This window comes from Strigops habroptila, chromosome 6 (assembly GCF_004027225.2).
Source record: "Strigops habroptila isolate Jane chromosome 6, bStrHab1.2.pri, whole genome shotgun sequence".
NCBI classification, from domain to species: Eukaryota; Metazoa; Chordata; class Aves; order Psittaciformes; family Psittacidae; genus Strigops; species Strigops habroptila.
In genome coordinates this window covers 61,279,421-61,294,249 of record NC_044282.2, presented here as the reverse complement: position 1 = coordinate 61,294,249, position 14,829 = coordinate 61,279,421, and the positions used below count along the sequence as shown (strand labels likewise).

General features: G+C 41.8%; 1 protein-coding gene across 2 annotated transcripts in view; it reads right to left on the bottom strand.

The window, feature by feature from the left end:
* Positions 1 to 14,829, bottom strand: part of INTS9 (integrator complex subunit 9) — a 74,680-nt gene that overhangs the window by 47,135 nt on the left and 12,716 nt on the right. For both annotated transcript variants that reach the window (XM_030490941.1, XM_030490940.1), the window contains exons 5-8: positions 11,127 to 11,266; positions 9,443 to 9,529; positions 4,714 to 4,834; positions 2,565 to 2,699 (exon numbers count right to left, since the gene is read on the bottom strand). In XM_030490941.1, the coding sequence (XP_030346801.1) occupies positions 2,565 to 2,699; positions 4,714 to 4,834; positions 9,443 to 9,529; positions 11,127 to 11,266 (483 nt within the window). The remainder of the gene's footprint in view (positions 1 to 2,564; positions 2,700 to 4,713; positions 4,835 to 9,442; positions 9,530 to 11,126; positions 11,267 to 14,829) is intronic.

Here is a 14,829-nt window from a genome sequence, read left to right as displayed (position 1 = left end):
GTGGAGGCCCAGTTTCGGTCAGGTGAGATGAATCTTATCCTGTTTCCACCCTGCGAGAAGGAAATGCTTTCCAGGCTTGTCTGTATACTAGACAAGAAGTAAGAGGGCAAAGCATTTTTCCACTTGTATGGCCAAATAATCTGTGTCTTATCACCCTAAATGAATGGCTGATGAGATCCTGGTAAACTGACACTTGCTTGTAATAACTATGCAGGGAATTCCAGAAGACTGGAAAAGTGCTAATGTTTTACTATTATACTCTGGATATGCTTTTACACAAACATATGCTGATTAACTGGATTTTTTTTTAAAACAAAATGCAGTGACTGTTTTCATATGCTGTTAAAAGACGGGAATTTCATGATAACTGCTCACTGTGGTTCTACGGAGAAACAGGTCAGAAACAACCTTTTAGTCCCTGAAGAAAAAATGCTTATTTGTTGAACACAACTGTAACTCTGTGCCACTCAAAATATTGTTATCATTACATATTGTCTGTCAAACATCAAACAGACGAAAAGTTGGCTGGCAGCTCACAAAAACTATTAGTCATTACAGAATCACCATATTGTAGGAACTTGTACTGATGTTGACAGGGATTAACGTTAGGACAAAAACTATCCATTGCCTTCAAAACCTTTGTTCATTGCCTTTGTATCTGGGAGCAAATACAAGATGATGGTGATATTTGATATGCAAATGATATCTGGTAACATTTTTGATGTGGTAAATTGCAAGCAAAGCACAAAGCAAATGTAATTTTAACTATCTGGTAAGCTATTCCTTCAAACTATGTGTTAGTATAAAATGATGCAAAGCACAATGGACTGTATGCTAAAAAACAAGGCTCTCAGAGAGTGCATGGGACAAGCAACACTGTCAGTGGAGTGAATAGTCATGGTTTCATCTCTTGTTAGCAAACAGAGTAGGTCCCTAGGGTTTCAGGCAGGCTCACAGAAATTTTCCCTGCACTTAAAGCTGAAACTGCCCTAACTGCTACTGCTTCTGCAGGTTGCAGTATATAAGTGCAGATCTGTTGCTCATGGGCTGTGCTCTTACTAGGCAGTTCATTCACAGACCATTCCCTGTCACAGGGAGGCAATTTCCTTAAAAACAGGCATTTTACCAGAAATTTCCAGAGAAATGTTCACCTTTGGAAAACGATGAAGCATGGCCAGTTTAACCTGATAAACTGAACCACCATTTAATGCCGTAGAATTATAGAATCATGGAATGGTTTGGGTTGGAAAGACCTTAAGCACCATCTAGTTCCAACGCCCTGCCAGGGGCAGGGACACCTTCCACTAGACCAGGTTGCTCCAAGCCCCTGGCCTTGAACACTGTCAGGGATGGCACAGCCACAGCTTCTCTGGGCAACCTGTGCCAGGGCCTCACCACCCTCATAGGAAAGAACTTCCTAAGATCTCATTTCAACCTCCCCTCTGTCAGTTTAAAGCCATTCCCCCTTGTTGTGTCCCTACATGCCCTTCAAAAAGTCCCTCTCCAGCTTTCTGGTTGGCCCCTTTAGGCACTGGAAGCTGCTCTGCGGTCTCCCTGGAGCCTTCTCATCTCCCGAACTCAGTGTCAGAATGTCAGTGAGAGGAAAACACTCTCGGTTACCAAATTACTTCTTACAGTGCAAAGTTTCTCCTCACACAAATATTCCATTCATATATTGCCAGATATTGCTGCTGCTCCTTTACTACAAGGTGACGAAGAAGCAGAAGGCCACTATGAGGCTGATGAGAAAAAGGACTTTAAAGTCTCTGATATGCTGCATGCAGCTAAGTACAGCCATACTATTAAGGATGGTTTATCTATTGCAGTTGTTCAGCTCCTGAGATCAAGCTTTTAAGTGAAGGATGCTCAGAAGCAAAGCTCTTTAGGAGATACTCACCTTGGGGGAAACTACTTACTGATCGTGAACCTGACACATTTTCTAAATTATTTTTAAATACCTCCTGCTAATATTGCTTTTAACTATTTTGACAACTTCTGAAGCACACAGTACTGCAAACTTCAAGCCATTCTTTGCACTAAGAATTTATGGATCTAGAGAGAATTAATTTACTGGAAATTACATCTACAGCACTATAAAGACTTTGCCCTTAGCAGTGCAGGGTGGAAAAGTTGGCAGCCAGTTAGCTATCATTTCTCCCAAGGAAGGATGTTTCAGAAGTGATATAGAAGCAGTCTGTGAACTGTCTGTAAAGGCTCTTCAGTGAAATATGGATTGTAAAAAAAGTCACTAAATGCTCTATTGTTTAACTGTTGAAAATTTCCTATTTAAGGTGAAGGACAATTTCACAGCTGGGGAGTAAGTTAATACCAAATCATTAACAGCAAAGAATGTTAGTTATCTTTCCCTAGTAACTATTGATACCTGTCTACTTATCAGGATAGTATGTCTTCTCAGTGCCTGTTAAGTCTAGCCGGTTGCTACCAGTTACCTCAGTACAGCTTTTATACCACAGCTGATCCCAGCTGGAATAAGCCCCACTATTTTTTATTTTTGAGCAAAGACACATTCCCCTATGGAAGACTTATAAAAGACGGGGCTGTACCTGAGGGTGTGTTGTAAGTAGAGAAGATCCTGAAACATAGGAAACCTTTTCATAATGTGACTGGATAATCCAATTGGAACTTCCAAGAGCGTAGCCTGAGCTGAGAGGGGTGACCTGCACAGCACCAAACAGCTCCTGAAACACACAGAAAGAAACATTAACATGAGCAAGCCTCTGAGAGATGTTAGAAGAGGTCATTTTATCAACAGTGATATGAATTTTAAAAGTAGTTCTGCTATTCAAAGCTTTTATGAAGCTAGTTTCCTGAGCGTTATGTCTGCTGGTTTTATTTACCCATGTCTAACAGGACACATGCTCTGAGAAAGGCTTTTCCTCAGGTAGTACCTTTATAAAATCTCTCTTCCGTGTGAATTCTACGGCATATAACTGAGTTCACACTGAACCATAACTCTAAATGGAGGAATCAACCGGGATCTTGATCCTCTGCCTGTGTTTGCTGTATTGAAGAGGATCGTAGGAGCATCTTTGAAGATGCTATACTCCCTTAGTCAAATTTTATTGATATTGGCCTGCAGGAGAGAAAGAAGGACAAGTAGTTCTGCTCTGATATAAAACTCTATCTGGGTTACACATTTTGCTGTGGAAAACACAAACGTAACCTCAAACTCACTCACTTTCAAATGTTACTTCTTTTTAAATGCTATTTACTAGTGATTTAGAAACGACACCCTGCAAACTCAATCCAAATTTCAGTTTCAGCTCTAAGCATAAGCAACCTGATAGTTGTCTCCTTTCCAAGTGTCATTAGACAGTGTATTGCTTTATCTATACACAGTAATGTGTTATACTTGTTTTGAGAAAGAAAATAAGCCTCCATGTATACCCCACTAATGTGATCTACTTTCTGGTTACTGAATAATAGAACAAGCATCTGATTCATGCCATACTAATAATTTTTCTAGTATCTCAATACGTATTTGGATGCCTTGCAAAACAAGGCAGGGTCTCCATCCTTCAGAATGCTTTAGGTTCTACTGATACGGAGACAGGGAAAACAGACAGCAAACTATTCCTGATGCTGTCACCCAGTTTTGGGTTAACTGGCTAATTAGAATCTGATTACTTTAAAAGCTAGCTTTGGGAAGAGAGAAAATATGTCTCTTTTCCCGGTAACTATAAAAGAATGATTGGCTCAGATGCATAGATCTAAAATTAGGCGAGACGCATCCACACTGTGAGGATAGTAAAAAATGAACAGTAACAGGGATAATGAGGAATCCAAACACCCAACCTGTCCAGCTGCTAGACAAAGCTGCAGCTGCTACTTATGTCAGCAGCCATGTTAGTGCTGGCTTGGGGTCTTTTTTCAGCAGCCGTAATGCAGAACCACACAAACCCAAATCCACCAAATTTAGTACACAGCAGCACTGGTTACTGCTTCAAACTGTCTTATGCATAAATAGCAGTTTCCAAACTTCAGTGGCCCACTGCTTAAGAAAAGGGAGCAAAGAAAAAGCTTTGGGTACACAACTTACTTTAACCCACCTTTTTATTTCTTATGGCCCTGAGCCACAACAGCAGGTCTCATGGCCCACATGCTGCCTTAAAGCCACAAGGGAACCTACTGAATCGTTGCTTCAGTTCATTCTAGAAACTTCACTGGATTATAGTCAATGGCCTTACAGACAACAAATGTTAGCTGGGAACCCTGGGAAAGGAGTTTCTGAAGTTCAGGTCAAACCATTAGGTTTTGTTTACAATCCCTAATTTGCAGTATAAAAGAAAGTGGAAGCTAAAGCACTCAAAAGATTCCCAGAAGTGAGATACATGGTAACTCAGAAGGGGATGTGGCTTACGGACAGAGAGGATACATTCATTTCGTACATCCTCCCAGCTCTCAGTGGGCCAGCCATCAGCTCCAAATTTGAAGGTACGCCGCCTTAAAATTGGTCCTCTTGGGGAAGAGGAGAAACAAATGGATACTCCCTGATTTCACCCAACAAGAACCCTTCCTGGGAGGTAGACTGCAGGACATTCGATATAATCTTATCTTGCTTTCCTAGGCTAGGGTAACCAGATCTTACACAGGATCTAGAGGAAAAACAGAAAAGGAAGGACATTTCCAGAGAAAAGCTGGGAAACAACAAGTTGTTACTGCTGACCTGCCCGCAGCTTTACAGGTACTCACAATTTTCTGAGAATACCCCACGAGCTGGATCTTGCTGAGCGCAGCATTCACTTCTGGCATGGTGTAGCACTTCCTCCACATAGACACCTCCACTGCGTCCTTCAGAGGGACAGGCAGCAATCTGCAAAGATCAACAGGGTGTGGGCATTTCCAGGACTTCCTGATGGACCACCAGCTTCTATATCCATTTATGTTCTCCAGATCTTAGATTTTTCTCTTTTCTTCTTCTTTATCTTTGTATTTTAAATATGCCTGTGCTTCAAAGTGAGGTGCAAAGCTTTCTGCCTGTTGAGGAGCAGAACCACACTACCCCTTTTTGCCTCACCCCAAAGACTGCTCTCCTCCAGCTCTCTTTGTAGTTGTTCCTACTCAGCTCTTTCATCACAGAAGTAGCTGTGATGAAGGTGTTACAGCAACTCTTGTGGTATTTTCACATAAGATGCCGGCTGAGGTGAGATGTCAACATGAAATGCACCACCAGAATTAAGAGATGACTGGGATCTGGGATCAGGGTCTATTTTGCATATCCTAGGGATATTCTTAAGAATTTGAAAATAAAAGTAAGCAGCAATCTCATGATTAAAGTGCAGGTACCAGACCTTGAACAAAGGCTGGCTCTGCTCTCATTTCTGTCACTAGTCTCTTAGAAGAGCATGTGCCCCTACACCTCAGCTTCCTTGACTTCAATACCCCAGATACCTTCCCAGGATACTGGCAAGGATATACTAGCTGACACTGCAGAGCTCTTTGAAATCCCCTACACGGAAGTATTTAAGACGTTTTACACCAAAGTAAAATCCATCCATTCTGCTCTTCACAGACACTGCAAGTTAGCTGGGCAGTGTCGTCAAGGGAAGAAGTGAACTATAATGTCACAGGCTGTAAGAGCGATAGCTAACTTCTGGGAAATAAATCATTCTTAGCAACATGAACTGAGACAGGAAGCAGCACAGCTGCCAAATGCATAAGAATAGGAGGTTTTTTTGTATATTAAACCAATGCTAAATCAAAGGCTAATTCAAACCAATTTCCAAAGATTTATGGAAATTGGTCAAGTTTCTTTGATCAATTTGTTTAAAGGAATTTAATTTATTGTTATATCTACTAGGTCAGTGAACTCTTCCATAATTTAAGACACTGAAGAAAGGATTAAGACCAGCTATTGCCAAGACCGCTGCACAGGTCTAGTGTGAGAACTGTAATTCCAGCACACGCTGGCTGAAAGCATACTGCGCTTAAGGAAACAAAGTCTTCAAGGTCTTTTTTGGGAAGTCATAAGCAACAAAAAGCCAAACAACATGGATAGTTGTCCACCACTGCACTGAAGCAAATTGCCTGTAAAAGCCTTTAACCTACCATAAGAAGCATTTAGTGTTGGATGCTTTCATGAGCTTCTCTTCTGGGAAGAGGAGAATATATCTACAGGTAATGGAGAAAAGTGGGGAATTGTCCTTGGTGATTGAAGTAAGTTTCTATTAGTCTTTACTCTGTGGCTACACAGTAAATATACTCTGATCCCCAACAGAGACCAGCGGGACAAGACTCCAGTGGTTTCATTCTTTGTCAGGTGGCACCCAGAGACAATGATGACTGCTGGTTCCTCAGACATGCCCCTGCTGGCACTTGGATCTGCCACTCACCATTTTAAAACTTGTACAGGAAGTTACTAGAGGATATTTTAAAGTCTGGAGTGAATCTACTAATGCTATGGCAACATCCTCTTACGGATCACCCCAGATGTGCACCCAGATGTACGTGGGCAGATGTCAGGACAGCCAGCCTACAGCCACAAACAGGAAGGTATCGCGAAGCAGCATGGTCCTGTGGTTAGCATATAAAATTTATGCTTAAGAAACTCAGAGGCTTGTATTCTAAACTGGGCATCTGCAGAGCGACAGTCCCTCCTGTTCAAGGCAAATAACATTTAGTGTCTGACATAACATGTTCTTGTTTGAAGGGAGAGGAGGATGACAGTACCGAACCAGATCAGAATACTGGCCTCTCTTGTCCTCTGTCTCAAGAAATTAGCCTATTTCAGACACTTTTACAAAAAGACAGAAGAAACCATCAAATAGGTAGTTGAAAAAGTGTCTTTCATAGGGCAAACTTCCTCTTTAGCCCCCTGAATCCTAATCTGTGTGAAAGATAACCTGGGTGAGCATCTATGGAGCTTCCACGAGACTGCTCATTTAAAGTAAAAACCAATGGTAATAAAACTTGCTAAGCAATTAGTTCAGACTGGATCTGATAATGAAAAAATGTAAGCCACTATAATGAACTTTTATATTTATACACTATTTGCATTTAAAATGCTTCAATGCTTTATTTAATGAAGATGATGATAATACTTTGTGTTTTATACTAACTATTCAGAGTAGAAGTAGCTGAACTGTAAAGCAGTAATGGTGATTGATCAGCCTGAAAAATTGAAGTTAGACTCAGAAGTAATATGTATTCTGTTCTAGCAACTGCCAACTATTAAAAAAAAAAATTCATCAAGGATCACATTTTCTTAAATAACGGATGTCAGTCCAACCCTGCATGTGCTATTAGCCAGGTGTTAATTTGTGGATCAGTAGATGTTTGCTCACATGCTATAATAATCAGTTCCATTTACGCTTGCATGGCACTTGTCACCAGGAATCTCAAAACACTTTGCAAACATTAATTAAGTCCCTGTATACCCTCTATGGTGGGCAGGAGCTCCATTTTGTAGAAGCACAGGGAGCTGAAGGGGGAAACTCAGAGCACAGGTGGGGTACAGTTGTAAAGAGAGTTCGGATTCACCCCCTTGTTCCAGCTCACAGACTGCACTGGCTCATACCAGCCTCAAGGCAGAGTTTACAATACACAGACTTACGCTACTGAAGAGCTGCAGGCTACATCTGGCTATCCCCACCAGCACAGCATTTCATTGCTCTGCCTCTGTCTCATATTTGGGCAAGGCGTGCACTTCCTGAAAGCCAGGGGACCTGCCATCCAATTGAGGTTCCCAACATACCATACTATGGCAGTGAGATGTGTCAGTGTGGATGTGTGGCAGTGGGATGTGGACAGTGTCCCTGTAGGTGGGACAGGATGCTGTCTACTCCAGGGGGTAGGCTCTTATACGTTCCTCCTACTGCATCTGGTACTCCATTACAACAGCCACTTAACAGTACCAAGGAGGAATTATTGATGTTAGGGTACATCCCAAGCAACATGAGACAGGAAAAAGTGTTTTAAATGCCGCTCGAACAAAAAGACTCTAGCCTTCTCTGGCAGAGGAATCAGAACAAAGATTACCTCTCTGTGTTCGCCCCTGGAATAGTCAACAGCACACAAAGTGCTAAACAGCACTTTTTCTAAAATACAACCACCAGAAAAGTGACATTAAATGAGCTCCAAGATATATGATCCTCCTTTAAACCATGCATACTAAACACATGCAGTAGTGTGATGAGAATAACGGCTCCAATCCTCCCTCTTTACAACACTGTGAGCTTCAGGAGTTATTCTGGGCAGGCTAGCAGACTCCAAAATTGAAAAACCAACAATATTCTGATCAGAGTATACATCAACCAGCACAAAAGCCTGATCAACTTTACTGCCTTTGGTTTTGTTTTATGTCTGTGTTTCATTTGCCTTCTTCAGAAGAGTGAGAGTTACAGTGCTGAGTTAAGACTACTCCTAAGCTCAGCAGGGCAGTACAATGTGTAGCTAAAAATATGTTAATTTGGATTTTTCATTTCTTTGCTTTGTGATATTGGAAAATATCAGGACTACTTTTACAGTGCACAAAATAACTCATTTTTAGTAAACTTTTAAATCAAGCAACATCAAGAATTAGGAGTAGAAAATGGGAGATCAATTAAAAATGCACAAAGCAGCTTTTAAAAATAACTTTCTAATCAACAGTCCCTATCTTTAAAATGTGCTAAAAATGAAACTGTCTCCTCCATAGAACATGTTGTGCACCTAAATCTGTTTTATTTCCAAGGAAAGCATTATCTGCAATTAGTAACCTGTATGGATAATTTTCAGATTACATAGGCTTTCAAAATTCTAGATGTGGAAGACCTCAGTTTTGAGCACCCTGTTTTTATGTATAGATGGAATAATGGACAGAGAGCTTGCAACTAACCTTTTTAATGCAGATTTCAATTTGCTTCTAAGCTTTGAAAAGCCAAAAAATAAACCCCCCACCTCCGCTCTTCAAGTGTAAAAGAGGTTGTAAGCCCTGGAAGGAAAGGTGGCACTGCTCTGTGTTGGCCACCAGTGACCTTCAACAGCTGTAGCTTGACTTTCTTAGCATTTCAGCAAACATTAATGTAAATATTGTAAACTAAAATTATTCCAACACAATATAATTAGGTTTAAATAGCTTGCTAATTTCAACAACTTCTTACAATGTTAATACAAAAATTTGCTGGGTTTATCTACCATCATGAAGCTAAACTACGTGAGCAGAGATCAGGGAAGACTTTTGTGTTACCAAGTCTTCCTCCAAGGTTCAAACTTGTATAGTTGTTTGGAAGACCAACAATGGTTGATCAAAGAAAGAACTGATCCATGGAGTCATAGCTGTAAACCTCTTAGGCTTTTTTTTTCTGCTTAGTGGTAGTGGCAAACCTCAAATGGTGGCAGCAGCAAACCTCAAATGGTGGCAGCTGACTCATCATTACAGTGAATTCTAGACTTTGGCTAGTGTTTTAGGACAGTCAGCCTTTCTTGGTGGCTTGTTCCTTACCTTTGTACCTCCTTGTTCTTCCACATGGAGGCAGACTGAGCTTTTGGCACACGTTCAATAGAATTCACCAGTTCTTCCATGAGAAGTCTGAAAAGACATCCATCCTAACTAAATTAGTATTTCAGCCTTTCACTCAGGAGAGAACTTTGTCCCAAATGTTCCCAAAATACCACACAAATTGTAACACTATTAGTCAGTTTTAAAGAGGGGTTCTTCCCAGAGGCATCCTACCCCTGTTTCTTCATTGAGTGTTTCAAACTCAAGCTAGTTCATTTGTCTGCTGGTTGCAACAGCAGTGGATCTGGCCCATGGGTTATGGTTTATTTGGAAAGTGGCAAGACAAGAGGAACTCCCAAGCCTCTCTTCTGCTGTGCAAGATGATTTCTTTGTTACTGACTGCTTGTCATATGGAATAAGACAAAATATACAAAGAAAACTCATTAGCTGATGCTTGTTTACCACTTAGAGAAGTCAAGAACATTGTCAGTGAACTCTCCTCATCTACAAATGCACAGTGCAGCATTCGAGACAGAAAAATGTCAGGCATTAAAAATTGTCATTGCAGATTTCACTGCCCAAAACTGAACAGCATTTGTAATTGCATGAATGCTTCCCCTTGAAGGTAGGAAGTCACAGATTTAACTGCAGAAGAACAGCACCTGGAATTACTTGGGGTGGGGAGAACCACACCAATATATTCTCCAACAAGACTATGCTTGTTACCTTTTTATATCCCAGAGGTATACTACTAGTTCATATTTATACAATTCCTTTCACCTACAAGGGCCTTCAGTTTCTGTTTGCTTTTACACAATGGGAGAATTACTCTGGCATGGAAAGTTTGCATAGGACCTTTAACAGATAAAGATTCCTGCCCTGAAGTGCTTACAGAGAGGTCCAGTTACCATGGCCTAATCTGGTCTCTAATTATTGAACATGGCCACTGTTCTGCATGAGGGATGCACACAGCACAAGTCCAGCGAGACTTCACCGAGGGCCAAACCTGCAGCCTTTGGTACTGACCTATTCAATCAACAGACAACTTTGTAACAAAAGACTACCAAATTTGATGACCGAGTATTAAGTTTTTGACTGCTTTGTCAGGCCTTACATTTTCTACTTCAGACTCATATTTCTGCTGTTTTTCTCTCTTTGGAGTTTCTCTTTGGAGTTCAGAGCTTATGTATCTCAACTGTCATTTGAGATGAAGCCAGCTTAAATTCCCTTCCATGGTGTGAAGGAAAGTGTGATTATATGAATTTCAAACACTGAAAAACAACAAGGCAATAATCAAAGTCATTTACTGTTGAAAAGACTGGTGATTCCTCTTTTGTTTAAGGGAGCAGAGAGGAACAGGAGAGATCTTTGATCCACGGTTTTTGAAGGTTTGAAGTTGGCTCTATGGTAATCGCTGCCCAAGGTGTCTCAGTCCACTCAAGATCTGCTATCCCACATCTAACTGCCTACACAAAGCAGCTGCTGTAAATGTTGAAGACAAATGGTTCCAGAGGTTGGGAAACATTGAGTTAACACATTTGCAGCACTAAAGACTTGGCTGGTGTTCAGCTACTGCCTAAGAGCCTCTTCAGAACATTAGACATCACTCCTTTACCCATATTGTCCTTTACACCTTTTGCTTAGCAATGATGAAAGAGGAGTAAGAGAATATTAAGGGGCTTTTTACCTGCCAATTTGAACAGTGGGCTCAGTGGCATATACCGTTCCAGTGAATCCTGTGTATTCTGTGATATAGGGCAACGCCATCATGCAGTGATAGTTTGAGATCAAGATTACATCTACCGTGGAGAGGTCAAGCAGCTCAGTCTGAAAACAGAAGAAAGAGATAAGCAACATGTAACCCTTTCATGCAGCTTAAGCAATGGCAGAAAAACTTCTTGTTCTTTTTTTCTTTAAACTTTATATTGCACAAATATAACCAGTTCATAGTCAGTTTAAAAAATGGGGAGGGGCATGTGCCAGCTGTGGCAAAGAAATAACATTTCCTTTAAATTAACAATATTTATTTTAAAAGCCCCCTAAAATTATTCCTTTCTAAAATCTAAAATGGAAACCATGTCCTGGGTTTATCTGCCTTTCATGTAATGAAATGGCTGCTGTTAAAAAAGGCTCAATGATTACACTTTTATCAAACAACTGATGTGTACACTTCCGTAGCAAGCTTCCTTAGGAACACTGTGTAGACACCAAAACTTCCACAGTTAGTTATTTAGCACAGTGTCTTGTATTTGTTTTCTGTGGCACATGGTACTGTACCCCAGGAGAGTGAGAGAGATGAATGTAGACTGCAGTTATTCATATGCTTAGAATAATTCTCATATTTTCCCAAACTAAATGCTTGGCATCTTTATCATTCATGATTTCTACAACAGGAGATTAAGCTCATTCATAGGATACAACAAAACAGACGGGTGGGTCCAATTTGTTTCGATGTGACAGTTCAGACAGTAGTTCAGAGGAGGAAAGATTTCAAACATTGTTAAAGGAATTTTAATCAGAAATATTTACTGGTAATGCTGTAACACAAATGGTGTCAAGTCAGAAATTTACAAGATATATGACCTCTAACTCGGTTATTATAGAGCAGCTAATGGAATTCAACACTCATCAAGCACATATTATCTGATTACAAGGCTTGGTCCAGCAATTTGAATAAAAAAGGCAAGAAAGTAGGTCACTCGGCTTTTCAGAGGGCTGACATGGTGCTCTGGTGACAAGCTGCCTAACTCACAGCTATGCGTTCATGATTTCAATCTGTGATCACAGCTAATATTGGAGGCATGATCTCCAAGCTGAATGCAGTAGGTGAAACACCATCCTCAGAACTGTGACACGGCACCCTTTTATCCTACTAAGCTTGTCAGGCAGAAATACTCTCTATGGGGTATGAGAGTCTGCTGATGCCTGCTCCTACCAAGGTGGCCCTTCATGCCTTGTTTTTCAGCTGCGTCCAGACCATAATCAAATGGCCCAGCAGTGTGCACTCCCAGCCCAGAAAGCCAACCACGTCTTGGGCTGTATCACCAGCAGTGTGACCAGCAGGTTGAGGGAGGGGATTCTGCCCCTATACTCTGCTCTCGTGAAACCCCCCCCTGCAGTCCTGTGTCCAGCACTGTGGCCGCCAACATAAGAAGGATGTGGAGTGAATTGAGAGGAGACCATGAAGATGTTCTGAGGGCTGGAGCACCTCTGCTATGGAGACAGACTGAGAGAGCTGGGCTTGTTCAGCCTGGAGAAGAGAAGGCTCTGGGGAGATCTTAGAGAAGCTTCCAGTGCCTAAAGGGGCTGACAAGAAAGCTGGAGAGGGGCTTTGGACATGGACCTGCAGGGACAGAACAAGGGGGAATGGCTTTAAACTGACAGAGGGGAGATTGAGATGAGATCTTAGGCAGAAGCTGTTCCCTGTGAGGGTGGTGAGGCCCTGGCACAGGGTGCCCAGAGAAGCTGTGGCTGCCCCATCCCTGGCAGTGTTCAAGGCCAGGTTGGACAAGGCTTGGAGCAACCTGCTCTAGCGGAAGGTGTCCCTGCCCGTGGCAGGGGGTTGGAACTCGATGAGCTTTAAGGGCCCTTCCCATTCAAACCTTTCTATGATTCTATGAAGTGAGGAGTCACTCAGCCCTTAGCTGAATCCCAGTCCAGCAGGCTATCAGGAGGATACAGACTACCACTTTCCAAGCTTAGGCATCCCACACCTCAGCATGCTAGAAGCACTTACTAAAAGGATGAAAAGGGTGTCAAAACCAAATCAAAGTAAAATCTTCCTTGGGACTTGCGGCAATCTCACTAAAAGTGCCTAAGAACAGAAGAGGATTAAAACACTTCTTGAACGTGAAGTCAGAGACACCAGGGGGTTGCCAAGCAAAGAGAGGGCTGCACCCTGCACTCTGACATGTGGAAGTGTACTCTGCTGCTGAGACAGCCTCTTATCACCTTGTGGCTTCTGGATCACATTCAAAACTTGGCTTTCTTTGGCAATGGTGTTCCTGGAAGTGATACTGTGATTCTCAAACTAACTGCTTTTGCAGACAAGTTTCTTCAAAAGAAGTGGCGTGGAAGGAGACAAAGAAAAAGACAAAGGCTCTTTCACACCAGCTCCTTCTTAGACCGTTCTGCCAAACACCAGCAACATTTCTACTCTGCTGATGCATTCAGCTGGCCACGACATTTGAACCCTCCCCTAGACAGGGGAGCCTATGAAGCTAGAGATGAGAGCTGTGTACAACTAGCAGATCTGTTTCTAGGGCTTGTGGAGAAGATCTGGCACCTCCTGGGAACTTTGGGAACAAGCATTGGAGAGGCCATTTGTAAAGTTCCTACAATGGTGACACGCAGCTAGTTGCGATCTTCTAGTTGTAAGAGTTACATTCAGTGATGATACCGACACAAGGAAGCAACAACTCCCCTTCACTCATATTTAGAGCTACACGTGGGTATTTTCCAGCCCAACAAAGTAACCAGAAAGCCTAGCTGAAGCACCCTAAACCCCAGCAGATTATCATTACTGTATATGTTCAAAGGGAATCCAAAACATAAACTCCGTCCTTCCCAAGATCTGGGCCATAATGGCACTTTCTAGGCATAAAGATGCTTCCTACACCTCTTCCTTGCATAGGACAGTAATCAGAATGCCCACAAGAACCTCAAATTATAAAGTTTTTGCTTGGGGTTTTTTTGTGTGTGTGATTCAATTATATCCATTCCAGTTGGGGAAAACGAGTGATTGCACACAGATCTGTTGAAATCACTTGCCAAAAACAGTGCCAGAGCTGCCAACTTGCTTAGAAGAACCAAGATGACAAGAATCAGAAGCCACAAGAGGTGAGTTGAATGGAATGAAAAGACAGAAATGTTATTGCCAGAACCCCAGCAAAGCTGACAACAACCCTCCAGGAGTGTTTTGTACTTCCTGTCAACAAGGTCAGGCAGAAAGGACAAAAAAAAAAATCACTGCCCAAAAGCAATTGTCTCTGTCTTTGAAAGACAGAGAAAACATCCCAACATGAAATGAAAGAACTGATGTTATCACAGCCTGAACACAGCTGAGGAAAGAGGATACTATTCCCAGACTACTCCCCATCATTCACCCCCACCACTCTTTGCTCAACTTTTTACTTCTTCAGCTCTCCTACATATACATCGTTAATTGATTAGTCTGGTAATCGCAGTTAATTCAACACTTTCAATAGCCTTTCTTTATTTTTTTTCTTTTAAACCCAGGTATTCTCGGAAAAAAAAAACCAGCTTGGGAGGCAGCCACTTGCACTTATGTCAATGGATATGAAGGTAAAGCTCTTCTCTCAAAGAGGCAGTGATGAATAGCTGAGAAGGCAGCAAAACTTTTTAACCTCAGTTTGCTGCCAGCAGAACAG